This window comes from Danio rerio, chromosome 7, assembly GCF_052040795.2.
Source record: "Danio rerio strain M-AB ecotype USA chromosome 7, GRCz13ab, whole genome shotgun sequence".
Taxonomy (NCBI): domain Eukaryota; kingdom Metazoa; phylum Chordata; class Actinopteri; order Cypriniformes; family Danionidae; genus Danio; species Danio rerio.
The window spans coordinates 42,751,097-42,765,643 of record NC_141027.1 but is presented as its reverse complement, the minus strand read 5'-3'; the positions used below and the strand labels follow the sequence as shown (position 1 = coordinate 42,765,643).

The 14,547-nt window shown below is 35.1% G+C and overlaps 1 protein-coding gene across 18 annotated transcripts in view; it reads left to right on the top strand.

Annotated features, from left to right (window-relative positions):
* The window catches only part of itfg1 (integrin alpha FG-GAP repeat containing 1), a 250,996-nt gene that overhangs the window by 1,561 nt on the left and 234,888 nt on the right, over positions 1-14,547 (top strand). For all 18 annotated transcript variants that reach the window (XR_015496042.1, XR_015496043.1, XR_015496044.1 and 15 more), the window contains exons 3-6: positions 439-575; positions 1,327-1,384; positions 2,074-2,148; positions 2,254-2,348. Coding sequence is in view for 1 of the 18 variants with exons in the window: in XM_087261654.1 (XP_087117780.1) it covers positions 439-575; positions 1,327-1,384; positions 2,074-2,148; positions 2,254-2,348 (365 nt within the window). In the remaining 17 variants the exon portion in view is untranslated. The remainder of the gene's footprint in view (positions 1-438; positions 576-1,326; positions 1,385-2,073; positions 2,149-2,253; positions 2,349-14,547) is intronic.

The following is a 14,547-nucleotide window of genomic DNA, read 5'->3' as shown; positions in this document are numbered from 1 at the left end:
ATGTTTAATTTATAATTTTTGTCAGCTATAATAATCTTTGTGTCAAAAATGATACAACAAGCTTTGGAGTCATATTGTATTGTCTTTTATTAATCATTAGATTATAATTCATTAAATACTTTGATCCTGTATTTAAAACTATTAAGCTTTCATCTCAAATGTAAGCTTTTGATAATTATTTTTTAATTGTGAGCATGGTATTTTCAGTGTTTCGCAATATATGGGACATGAAATGCTGATGAATCAAATATAAAACTTGATTGTAATGTAAAACATATGCATACTGTATAGTGTCTTTCATATTTTTTTTCTCTGTAAGCTGTTCCATTTCAAACATTAGATATTTTCAGTCATTGAGTCATTGAACATGTCAGTTTTTTTGTCATTGTTAGCATGGTTATTCATTGCAGTGTTGATGTGTTTTTCCTGCTCTCTCAGTGACTTCATCATAAGCAGTGTGGTGCCGGGTGATTACGATGGAGATTCTCAGATGGATGTGCTTCTCACTGGCCACTTAAATGGCTCCCCTTTACAAACAAGCGTCTTCGTCTTCTGGGGACGTAACCAGACTTTAGGTAAAGTCGTAAATATAATACATAAAGAATATATAGTTCTTTAATAAAGCTCTGAGCATTCCCTATATTTATTAACAATGAAGGGTGTTTATTGGCACAGTTCAAGAACATTTAACATCCCTAGAAGCTTTCTGTTTCACAAAAGGCCCCAGTAGGTGAAAAAGTTTATTAAGTTATTAAAGATATGAAAATTTTCTTCACACTAGGCAAAACATCTTTTTTTTTTAGATGCTTTACTGATTGATTATTTTCAATGAAAATATATTAATTCCTACATTATTTATACATTCATATTTTTATTCTATTATTTTCTTATTTTTATTATAATTAAGTGTTAGTTCACCAAAAAATGGAAAAAAAAAATAGGAAGATTCTCATGTTTGTTCATATAATAACATTTAGCAATGAACAGCATTAATCTTTTGTTTAAAACAAAATAAAAAAGAATGGACAGCAGTGACCTAATAGTTAAAGAGTTGGACTTGTAAGGTTACAGGTTCAAGTTCTGTTACGGGAAGGGATTGTAGACTGTGGCTTTAATTGTGTGTTCACTGCTGTGTGTGCACTTGGATGGGTTAAATGCAGAGCACAGTTTCCAAGTACAAAATCACCGTACTTGGCCAAATGTCACAACATTCACTTTCATGTGTCATATATTTTGTATGAAGTGTTTTGGGTGTATACGATAGGATTTAGTGAAAGGCAAACTAAATATTATTAAATATAAACATTAAAATACATTTTCTTACAGACCAAAATGAAAAGGAGAAGCTGGACAAGATCTTTACTGATCAGCCTCTTGTAATGGAGTAAGTATATAATACTTTATCATAATACATAATAGTACTATAATAATACTTTAAGGGGCGATATGGTGGCTCAGTGGTTAGCACTGTGGCCTCACAGCTAGAAGGTGGCTGGTTCAGGTGCTGGCTGGGCCAGTTGGCATTTCTGTGTGGAGTTTGCATGTTCTCCCCGTGTTGGCGTAGGTTTCCTCCTGTTGCTCCAGTTTCCCCCACAGTCCAAAGACATGCGGTTTGAATTGAATAAACTAAATTTTCCATAATGTATTTGTGTGAATGATTACGTATGGGTGTTTCCCAGTACTGGGCTCCAGCTGGAAGGGTATCCACTGTGTAAAACATGCTGGATAAGTTAGCGGTTCATTCCGCTGTGGTGACCCCTGATGAATAGACACTATGCCAAAGGAGAATGAATGAATGAATGATACTTTAAAGCTATTTAATTGCATTTTATTTTAATGTAATTTATTTTATTCAAGTAAAATAAAATAAAATATATTAAAATTAGTTTTTTGGGTTGTGTATAAAAATGTGTGAACCCATATACTGGAAAATGCAAACCTACATAGCTTATGGGTACAAATAAAGTGAACCTGACCTTATATCGTTAATATGATGCTGTGTACAAATACAAGCTTGCCTTTTACAGTTTTAGCCGAGGTATAATGTCACTTTTTTCTTTTTCACATGTAAAGCTTTGATGGGGACATGATCCCAGATATTTTTGGAACTGTGGATGGCTCGTTGGAGGTTTGCTATCTAAAGGCGAGGTAAGATTATCTTCCTAAATGTCCTATAGCTTGTTTTGTTTTTCTACCCATTTCATAAAAACAGATATACAGTGTAGTAAGCATGTTTTTTTTAATGTTTATCAGACAACAAAGATGTGAGAAGGCTCTCAACTCCACAGTTGCAATGCGCATCCCTCATTCCCATGCTTTCATCGACCTTAACAAGGACTTCACTGCTGGTGAGTGATGCTGTTGTGCTCTTTTTATCCCTAAATCTTTTAAAGTGTCAGAAAAATGATTGCATGGTTTTGCACCACTGTGGATCAATGTAGAGAACTTTTCTTTATTCTGCAGCGTTTAGTTAGCTAAAAGAAAATTAGGTATGATTTACTGTATTACTGTAAGAATGTGGGAAGGTGTTGGAATGCTTGGAATACTTTATCAACACATAATGTACTGAAAGCCAGGAGGACACACCAAGTCAACACATGGCATCTCTTGTCCGGTTACCGTCAGAGCTCGTTTGCCGATTCAACATGTCAAATCACATCAGTCATAAGCTGAAGAGAGCATTCTGAATTGTTATTAAGCAATGAATCAGAGCATGAGTAGTAAAGTGACGTAAAAAGTAAACAATTCAAGTCAAGAAGGAACACAAAGAGGCTAGCTGTGATTTTTACTACATCTTTAAAAGTGTTTGCAAACAATATGGATTATTAGATTATCAGACATATTTGCAGGAGCAAATTCATCCATGGTAAATAAGGTTGCAAATTGGCATGCAATGATAACTGTTTTCAAAGTTTGGAAAAGTCAAGGTTTTAAAACTGCCAACTTTTTCTGTTATACTGTTCATACAGTATATGTATGATTTATTTATTATTATTATTTTTTTCTTTCTTTTTTTCCAAAGATGCCATTTTAAATTGTAAAGAAATCAGTGTTTTTGAAACTAATGAAGAGAGCAGAAGTCAATGATTGATTTGAATTATTTAGCCTGACATGTTTATTGTTAAAAAATATCTTAAGTGTTTCCTAAATTAAAATATATTTTGTTCAAACGGGGAAAAAGTTGTAATTTTTTACCCAGACATTTAAAAAATACATATTTTGGAGCAGTAATCACAATACCATTAAACTGTGATATGTTTGTCCAAGGTTATCATACCATCATAATCACATAGCGGTCCATTTCTAGTTGCAAATGGGTTGACAATATCCATAGGAATTTTCTCCCTAAGTGACTTTAAGGGGCATAGTGTGTGGGGTATGATATTTTTAGTTGTGCGTGTGTGTCTGCGTTTTTTACCTAAATGTTTGCTCAGGCAGTGTATTTGTTTATACAACAGTAAATTTTGTTGCCCAATAGCTTGAAGCACAAGTATGTTTTTATGTAATTTAAATAAACAGATAGACTTTTTAAAAATATTCTTAAAAATATATATATAAAAAAGTACCCTGGCATAGGCTAACCTTCAGTTGACTAAATTCACAGTTTATTCTCATTAATTCCCATTAAGTCTCAGGGCTCTATTTTGACAATCCATGCGCAATGTGCAAAGTGCAGGGCGCAAATGCATTAAGGGCATGTCAGAATCCACTTTTGCTAATATAAGAATGGAAAAATCCGCTTTACGCTGTGGTGCATGATCTAAAAGGGTTGAGCTTATTTTCTTAATGAGTTATAGGTGTGTTTTGAGAATAAACCAATCAGAGTCTCATCTTCCATTCCCTTCAAGAGTCAGTTGTGTCGCGCCATAGCACATTTGCTAATTACATGATGGACTTTGTAAGTGGGAAAACTGAGCATTTCGCTAGCAAGAAAACAGTTAAACAGAGCATCTACAGCGCAAGAATGAGAGATAACCCTCCTCTTTATTTACTTTCATCAAAACGACTCTTGCGCCAAGCTGAAACTAGCAAACAACAATTGTGTTGCTCCTTGCGCCACATTGTGCCAGGTGTATGATAGGGCTCTTATATATTCCGGTTAATTCCCAAATATTCCAATTAATTCCCACGAAAATTTCCAACCTTGAAAATTCCAGGAATTTTGCAATCTTAGTGGTGAGAACCAATTGCTGTTGTAATTGGCACTAAATGCTGCTTTCTTTATGTTTTGCAATCGCACGTCTGACATTATGGTTTCCCGTTGTAAATGAGAATACAAATGTGTGGAAAGACTCAGGCACAGAACATCATCTCTTGTTTCAGTGCTTCGTCCATTTGGTGTGTTCAAGCACAGTCTTTTGGTCCAGATGAAACCAGACGTGAGCCGATGCGAGGCAACAAGACAGTTGGGTTTTATTAGAATGCCATGTTTCTCAAAGTGATAGTTTAAAACTAAATGAAGTAATACATACATTTTTACTTTGTGCAATTGTTTATCTCATGCTTCATGAAGATCACAGAAGGTTTAAGACTAACTGTTTGCTAATAGTGTGGTGATGTAAGAGCCTAAAAAGACTAACAGTGATCCATTTTCTCCTATATGAAAATCTTGCATTAATGGAGTTGTGGTTGATTTGCATGATTTTTAGGTGCACTGTTTAGATTTTTCTTGCTGATAAACATTTGGGCTCCACATATTCATGCAAATGTAGGTCTACATTTGATCAATATTCAACCTGGCTGAGACCCACAGCAATTCCCATTTTATATTTCACTGAATAACTTGGTTTTACATTTATACTTCATTCTTGCAGATTGTTTTTGTCAGGCTTTTCTATCCTCTTGTAATCCTGTCATCAAGACGTGATTCTTCCTGAGTGTTATTTTTCGTCAGGGAAATACTGGCCCATTTTTAGCAGCAGGTCTTTTGGGGAGTGTCTGTGAAGTACTACGGTTCTCTTGGAGTTTCTGATGTGTTGCGTTTAAACTTGAGTCTGCTGTGGAATTCATCATTCATTTATATGTGGCCCTAAACTGACCCCATTGCACGCTTTGCTGTGAAATGTTTATCAGCTTCATGAAAATTGTAATAAATTTTTATAGAACAACTTCGTTTTCAGTCTCATGCCACATTTTAACATCTGCGGTCATTTAAATGCACTGTAACATATGATATATGTCATTCAAAATCATATCATAAAAATATAATAATAAATTATATTGACATTTATTCAGCAGTGAGTTAGTGAATACCTTGTTACATATATAAAAATGCTACACAATTTTAGATGCAACAATTTGAAAACTATTAAGCAGCAAAACTGGTTTTATAAAAAAAATACTGAGATTGTTAATAAGTTGAGATAATAAGCACCAGTATAATAATATAGTTTTCATGCTTTTTAAAAAATATTACTTGTTACTATCATATTGGCTTTTGCATAAAAAAGACATGATAAATCAATGGTATTCATTAGTTTATTAATTACCTATGATAGTTAATGCTTTTTTTGATAATCCATCATTTATTTTCTCTAGATATAATGCTAAAAGCTTACCAAATCTATGTGAAATATGTAAAATGTATAGTTTAACAGAAATTATGGATAAAATTAATAATAATAATCAACATTATCATCATCTAGTAAATACAATAACCAACATTATCTGCTTGTCCTCTAATGCAAAGTGCCACCAAATTGTTTGATGATGCACTATCATACAAGCTTTTTTATAAATGTTTTCTATCGTGTGTAAATAATAGTTATATTAAAGTAAAAAAATAAAAAATAATTTATTCACTAATAGTTGTATATTACAATCAATATGATCATTGGCCAGAAATTGCTGCAACCATATTAATATCAATTATTTTTGATGAATCATGCCACACTAAATTTTATTAATTTGCCACAGAAAAAAATTATGCTAAAATACTTTAAAACATCATTAGTTGTATTGAAATATAGTAATTTTATTCAGTTATATTTGCTGTATTTTAAGTTTACTTGATAAGTTTACAAAGAACCTATTTACAAATTTTTACTATTAATAATATTATTCCTACTGCTGTGGTTAATTAAATAGACAAATGTTAAAATATACAATGAAATATAGTCACAAGCGGCAATTATATGCGTTCAAACGCTTTAGTAGAGTAAGGTTATTTATCAGTTAGGGATCCTGTAAGTAGTTTATTTTAAAATGAAATATATAATTAGAGTTTTAGAGTTTATAGATTGAGTTATCAAATGTTTAATTACACACTCCAAAAACTCAAAATTGCCCCCTAGTGGATAATTTCTTTCAAAATTTCTACAGACCTCTAGGCCCATGAGTCCAACATGCCCACCGAGTTTCATTCTGATCAGCCATCGTTAACTGTGTTTGTAGGATGCTCAAATTTGATTGGCTAATGGTGGCCATTTTTTATTGTATGTCTTTCTACTTTGAGCAAAACTTCAAGTTAATCCATTTAGTGGCTAAAATGGTAATTGAAATTGTATTGAGCTTAAACAGACATTGAAACACTGTGTTTTTCAAACCTTTTCCACTATTATAATGCCACCTGTTGCCTGATCTCCACAAAACTTTGCATGTTTGTTTACATTGATATGCCACATGTATTCACTAAATTCTGTAATGTTTTGAGTTTTGCTTATGGGTTTACAGGCATGTAGGCTCATGTAGACACACCTCTTTTGTAAATGAGCCTGCTACAGCTATCCAAAGTAGAAAGTTCAACTTTTTAAAAAAATTTTATTTATCTACTCAGTCCAGAGATTCAAACAACACTTTGCGCTTAAACCCCTAAATCAATTGATTATTGAAAGACATACAAATAAATATTTTTAAAAGCTTGTTGTTGTATGATTTTTGACATAGATTAATATAGCAGACAAATTTTAAATATGGAACACCATATAAACTAAACATTCTTGTGAGATGTTCATCTAGGGACAAAAATGCTACTACAGATTTTTTCTTCTATCTAGAGTAACTAAGAATCATCAGAACTGAAGCCAGCAGAATAGTGCATTTCAGCATCCCCATCATTGCAAGAGACTTTCTATTTTTTCTTCTTTTTTCTTCTTCTTCCGAACCTGTTTAAATCAAATGATCTCTCAAGAGCTGTTTATGAATTCAAAGTCTTTTTCAAGGGTGAAGAATTTCCTGTTAAGCTTGCCTGTCAGTCACATAAAATTGACTATAATAATCCTGCTGCACTGTGCTTCTAAAGACCCTCTTGTACAATTCAAGTCTTACCCTCCATTTGTCTGGTTGAGGCTCAGGCTGGTCATGTGTCTGTGTTTAGTGACCAAAAGCTTGTTCAGAAAGTGACCTAGAGACTTTAGAGCCTCATCCCAGAAAGACTAAAGAAAAATAACTGACTATAGCTAATATGGACCGACACCATGTATCCATACTGAAACAAAGCCCTTAAGCAGCTATAGCACTTATCTCCCACTCTCTCTATGGGAGGCTGGCATCACAGGCACTTTCTAACCATCTGGAGGCTGTTCCGCTGCCACACAAAAGGCCGTGGTGTTGGGTCTGATTGGCAGACAGGACCGAGAAAACCTCTCTGGACCTCTACAGCTGTGAGAAAATCACAGGAGATTAACAACAGCCCATAAGACGAAAAAAATAAAAGAAGAACACACCAATGACAAAATCATCCACCACTTACTCTACAATTATGGCTGTCTGCTATGGCAAGTGTTGGTGTCCATGAGGATCTCCATGGGGAATATGGAGGATTTCAGGAACAGATTTCTAATGGATCTGAAGGCTGTGTCACTGACATCCAGCTTAGTTCTGTGGTATTCGTAGGAGATGATTTATTGGTTTCATCCATTATAATTTAAGTCATTTACATTTTAATGGTAATTTGGGTTGGCAGGTCTGATTTGATTATGGAGAGACAACAATGCTGAATGCAAATAAGAAAATGCAAATTAGCACATGATTATGCATAGATTGGAAAGTAAAAAAATGTTTATTCCCCTCTAATTTTAACTGTGGCAAGGTTCTCATATATACAATAATGTTAAAAAGTTAAAAAGTCTTGAAAAGACGTTCTTGAAAAAAAAAGTCAGGAAAGTGGGTGAGTCCAGCTTTGTTTAGGTGGGAGTGTCGAGTGGCAAAAGAGGGAAGGGTTTGCATGAAAAGGGGAGTTTCATTAAGTACACATGCTGATTTTCACAGCGGCAACACAAACACAGGCACAGGGTAGATAGACAGTGATTTGGAGAGCAGCATTTACAGCGGATCTGAGAGCTGTGTGAAAGTGGAGGATTTTCCATCCATTATATTGTAGTGATAAAACTGTAAACTTAGTAACTAAATCATCTTGACTAAGGTATGTCTTTAAAAACTGAAAGACTACTGCTTCCGATACTAACTAACTTTGCTATCTGGATAAACATAAACAAAGAACAATCAACATCAACTACAACTGTGTCTTTTTTTTTTTTAAAGATGAGTGGCAAATCAGGATTTCACCATTTCCAGATGCGAAAAACTGTCTGGTAAAAAATGTTCCTTACAAACAAATCTTGTTTACGTGTTAGCAGACCACTGTAATCCACATATGTGGGTTCACACGCGAGCTGTGCTCTCATCGCCGGGAAATGGAAACAAAACCTTTATTGCGGCAAATTTATAAACACAACACTGACTATCTATGTCTCTGAACATTTCTTTTACTACTTGTTTGAATTACTGTTGGCAACACAATGTGGCATCTCTCTGAACACTGTAACAGGTAAAAGGAGTCTTCAATGCTATATCATGCATATTAGTGAGTTTCATCTAGTTCACAATAGAGTGCACTGATTGGTTTGAACCAAGTCTTTTTCATGAATTAATAAACAGATGTGCTAAAAACTCAAAAACATCATTTTGTACCAGCCGGTATGGACATCTAGTCTCCATGCTGGAATTATCAAAATTTACTTTTAAACCGGAAGAACACAAAAACAACCAATTTTTTTTTTACTTGTTAACGAAATATTCATTCATTCATTAATTCAGGGTCGCCACAGCAGAATGAATCACCAACTTATTCAGCATGTTTTTACGCAGTGGATGCCCTTCCAGCCGCAACCCATCTCTGGGAAACATCCACACACACACACACACACATATAAACACACTCATGCAGTACGGAAAATTTAGCCTACCCAATTCACCTATACCACATGTATTTGGACTGTGGGGGAAACCGGAGCACCCGGAGGAAACCCACGCGAACGCTGGGAGAACATGCAAACTCCACACAGAAACGCCAACTGAGTCGAGGTTGGAACCAGCGACCTTCTTGCTGTGAGACGGCAGCACTACCTACTGCGCCACTGCGTCGCCCGTTAGCGAAATATATGTCCTAATAGTGTTTTTAGCAATGTGGGACACACTAAAAAATGTTGGATTGTAAACATCTCAAAAAATACGTTTTATGTTTTACTGATGACTGAAGCTAGTCAAGTGCCTTGCTATATTTACTACAATTTACATTTTAATATAATTGAAATATTTGCAGCCTATTTTATTTTGAATCGTTCATTGCTCGTTACTTTCTTTTTTTATTGGTTATATATTATTTCATTGATCGTTATATGAATAAGAACATTTTTGTTGACCATCTTTTGTTTGTTGGGTCACGTTTGTTTTCCGATTAAAATGGGTAATGGATAGTGGTGTCAAAATTGGACAATTGAATATCACATGGACAATTTGATATCAGTTCAGTAATAGATCATAACCAGTTAATACATATGTCATTTATCTCCTATGTGCAGTAGAATAGGCTATGACAAAGGAGGCGAGGGCAAGTAAATAAAATAATCCAGCTACTTAAAAACAGAGAATTGTGCACAAGTCACTGCTTGTGAGTTTGCTGGACAGTCTTTTACTGACACTTAAGAAGGCACAGCACCGTTATTTCATTTCTAGGGAAAAAATGAAAGCTGTAAATCTCTGCCTCCCCCTGTCTTTGTCTTACTTTGGGCATTTGACCCGCTGGCGTGTTCGTGAGGTAACTTTTCATTTCTTCTCGGCTGTTAAAGCGATACTTATGGAGACATGAGTTTGTCTTCAGTGCGAGTGTTCTCCACCGCATCTATTATGGATTACCTGTAATAACCGCATATTATTATAGACTGTAACCACAGCTGTTCTTCCCACGTCGGTGAACAGCGGAGACAATGACCAATCATAGGGGTGTAAGAACTCGTTCGACAGAACTCAAAAAGCAAGCAGGATAATATTTACATTAGTTAATTTGCTATAGATGCTTATGTTGTCTTTTTGTTTAAAACCATTAAAAAAGACTGTATTTATAGATTTAAAAAAAATCTTTGTTGTGAAGAAAAAAATCTAATTTAAAGCTTATTGAAAGCATTGTCAATCCATCTTGATGCACTGAGATATCAAGTTGAACTGAATAGATAGCATGATAATCGTAACCGAACTATGAGACCAGTATAGATTCACACCAAAGGAACTCGTATTAACTATTAACTAGTTCCTATTTTAGCATATGCACCACTGAAAGAGCATTCTTAGTCATCTTCAATTTTTTAAGTCTGAACGTCCTCTTATTTCATTTATTTTGAATCATAATGACTGGACATCAATACTTGCATCTTGGACTTTCACAGCTCACATTTTATAGCTTGTGTGACCTTCCCAGTCATGAGACACTCAATGAACAGGTGAGGGTCACCTCCGGATCACATCTCCAATTCCAGTTGCACATGTGAAACCGTAAACACTTCATGGCTGCATCTGCTAGAAGACATGAAATTGCATCCGCTTAGGTGTCAAGGCCTCATTTAAGCTTTAAAGTGGCATGTCCAGCCTTCAGTTCGCACCTCAAATTGAAATCCCACCCTTATTGGAGATCTGTATTGCATTGATATCACCCTATCTGATGTCTGGCTCTGGTGTTTTATTAAGATGAACAACCAGCAATTACTTCACACAAAGGTGAGTGATTAAGTCCAGTTAAACGTGTTCCTAATAGCCTAATGCTGCCGTGCTTGAGCAATTCTGATGGCTCAGGTAAAGCTAATGTGTAGCCAAAGAAAGGGTGAAGAGAATAGCATCAGAATTAACATGGAGCTGTCCTCCTCAGTTGATCCCTCTGCCAATTTTTTCTTTCTAAATTTGATGTGTCAGTCTATCATTATGGAGATGCCGCTGGCATCTGGATCACATCTTCATAATGTCCCCAATAACCCACAAACTCATAATGTGCAGCCTCGTTAAAAATAGGGAGTAATTGCTAAATAATTATAAATGTCATTATGCGCAAATATGCTCAAAAGGCACAAACTCTGCTTTCTCTCTGGTTGCTAGGCAACCTTGTATTGCTATGCTCCAAACTGTAACCAATTAGACCTGAAATCTCTCTGAGAGTAAGTGGCGAGTTAATTGTCGCGCAATGTAAAGGAAACAGATTTTCAGGATTAAGGGACCGCTGAAGTGGGAAGTTCATCAAATCATTATCTGCGGCAGTCTTCCAGACTCATACCCGCAGTTGAACATTTAGGTTACATTAGACCAAATAGCCGTGATCTTGTGCTGTCCCTCTTAGTGCGTTTTCCTATGGGGTTTTAATGTCTTCATTGCAGAAATACTCCAATAAAGCCAGCTTTTTCAGAGGAAGATGCACTTACCTGTTTACAAAAGATGCCACTGCCTAACAGGGATAAATTTGGACCCATCAAGATTTGGCGTCTTCTCTGTGAGGCTCATTGCATGGCACCCCAGAGACATCTGCTAGATCTACAGAACATAGCGGATGGGTAACACAATGCCTGGGTGTTCCTCCATGTACAGACCTGGCAGAGCTTTACTGACAAATAGCCTGAAACAATACGGGTAGAGATCTCATTATTTTTCAATATGTATGTCTTCTCGCTGCCTCCCAATTTTTGTAAGCAGTAAACATGCTCGGAGGAACAGAACTGATATACGGTGCCTTCCAGACAGTTGGCAGTATATCAAAGAGCTAAATTGTAGGATTTACATGATAAATAAAAGTCAAAGGAGCAGAATTGTCGCTTAGGTTTTTCCACACAGTCTATGTCCAATGTTAATCTGTTCCTCTGGGAGAAAAGTGGACTCACTTAACAATAACAGATAAGATCGAGCCACCAAACCTAATTAAGTTCGGTGTTTATTAATCAGGCATTTTTAAAAAGGACCGTGACTTTATTTGTCCTTCACTCAATTAGTGGCTGTAGCTAATGGAAGCGTCCGTTTAAATGGATCAGCATCCCAGAAGACTCCGTATCCTGTCTTGAGTTGGCTCAGATTCTCCTTCTCCTACTCTCTCTATGTCTTCTCTCTTCTCTTTCACTCTCAGCCACCCCAGGGCCAGTTTTATCCACCCACATGCTTTTTTTTTTTGGCATTTTGTTTGTGCTCGGGGTGCATGTTTAAAACTATTATGAATACTTACATTATGCTGGTATGCTGTCACAGACTAGATATGTATAGTTATATTCAGAAACCTGGAAGGAGAGAGAAATTTTTCACATTGTCGTCCATACATATTGTATCTGATAATGGTTAGGCCATTCCAAATGTGTGATGTCTTCACTATAAAACATTTGTAGATTTTACAGCGAAAAAACTGGCATTTGTGGGTGCCAGAGAAGTACTGTTGATTAATTAAATAAAGTAATGCAATAAACATCATTTGTCAACACGATTTCCAATTCTGAGAAATCCAGTTTGCTGTCATAGTAATTACACTTACGGCTGATTTATACTTCTGCGACAAGCGCACGCGTATGGTCCCGTGCAGCCTCCATGCGGTAACATAGCCCTCGCTGTGGCTGACGTCGATGCTTACACTTACTTCAAAGCTAGCGCCAGCTAGCGTTTAAGTGTTATTGCAGTGCAACACAAACAGCGTGCAGATGTATAAATGCATGACTAAACATAGGTCAGGTGCCTTGGGTCACGACGATCACTCAACGCAGAAGTATAAATCAGCCATTTTGTTAGGAGTTAATTGATTTAAAAAAATAATAATAATTACAGTCATACATTGCAGGCATAATTCACACTTTTTTCTTTTAAAGATAAAAATAGATTTTTGTGTGTAATTATGTGTGTAATAAATAATATTTATTTGCTTATTTGTTTGTTTATAACATGAGGGCAGTTCATACTGATCACATCTGCCAAAAAACTTTAATTTAGCCCATACACTGACTGTACAGTATATGAAAATAAACTATATGGACTAAATATATTACCTCAAGTATATTGAAGCCATTTACAGTGTATTTTTTTTCAGATAAATACTGAATTGCTATTATAAAGTCAATATGAATCTAGTACTTTGAGATTCCAAGAAGATACAAATTGAAAAGTCATTTTGTAATTCTTTTAACCACTGCCAAGCATTGCACTGTATTAGTGTATGCATTTTATGAATTAACTTTTATTTCTGAAGTAACGTCTGTGCTGTTAAGAAGATAAAAAGAGTTGTTGTTATGACAGCAACAGTTAAACAGTATTATGTAAAACAGAGTGTATTTTGTGCATTCATAAAATGAAGCTTATAATAATCATTTTACAGATCAACCAATTAGCCTTATAAGATGTTTACTTAAAGTGAGAGGTTAAATTAAATTGTCAAAACAAGTTTTCACATTTTTACAATGACATCTATTGTATGGAAAGATAATACCTTAAAACATGTGGTGCAACTTTTTTATTCTTATTGTATGTTAGATATTTAAGTACACTTTTAACATGTTGAAAAAGTGACTTCTGAGATCATAAAAGTCCTCCAATTTGAATAAGTTGTCTGAATGCATGAGTTTTATCAATTGCATGCAAATGAAAATTTATTTTTCAGATACCCCATGAGAAACAATTATTATCTGAATAGGGCTCAAGACTCTGTGATTAGATCACTGAAAATGTATTTGGCGATTGGCTGAGGCAGATTTTGGCCAAATATAATGAAGATGTAAATGCAGATGCCTTTTCGTTATCCTCAGTCAGCTATATGCAATGTGTAATGAGGTTACACCACTGCAATTAATCTTGTACATCAGTTTGATAATTTTGCTCTTGCAGTCTGAAAAAACAAACGCTGCTCTCAAGCGGTAAATTAACCAAGAAAATCTGATTTCATTGAATAATAGAAAATGCAGAAATTCAATAAATGGTATAACTTTTTCAGTTAACACAACATCTTATGTAACATGAATTTTGAAAGTCTCATCAAAAAGGTCTAAATGAAGTCTGTCTAAAAAGATTAATAACATTTCAAATGCTTTTAAATCCAGGTTTAAAAGGGCCAATAATATGATAAACTTCAATTTGTGGTCCAAATCTGGCCTTCCATTCATCTTGATTTGGGCCGTATATCCTGGTCACACATTCACGTTGAGTTGTTTTTGAGCTAATTAATTTGTTCTAGAGATGGTAAAAGTACTGATGTTCATACCAAACTGTACTACTTTAAAAAGCTTACATTTCCTGCTAACATTTGAGTGCTGTTGAGCAGGCTATTAA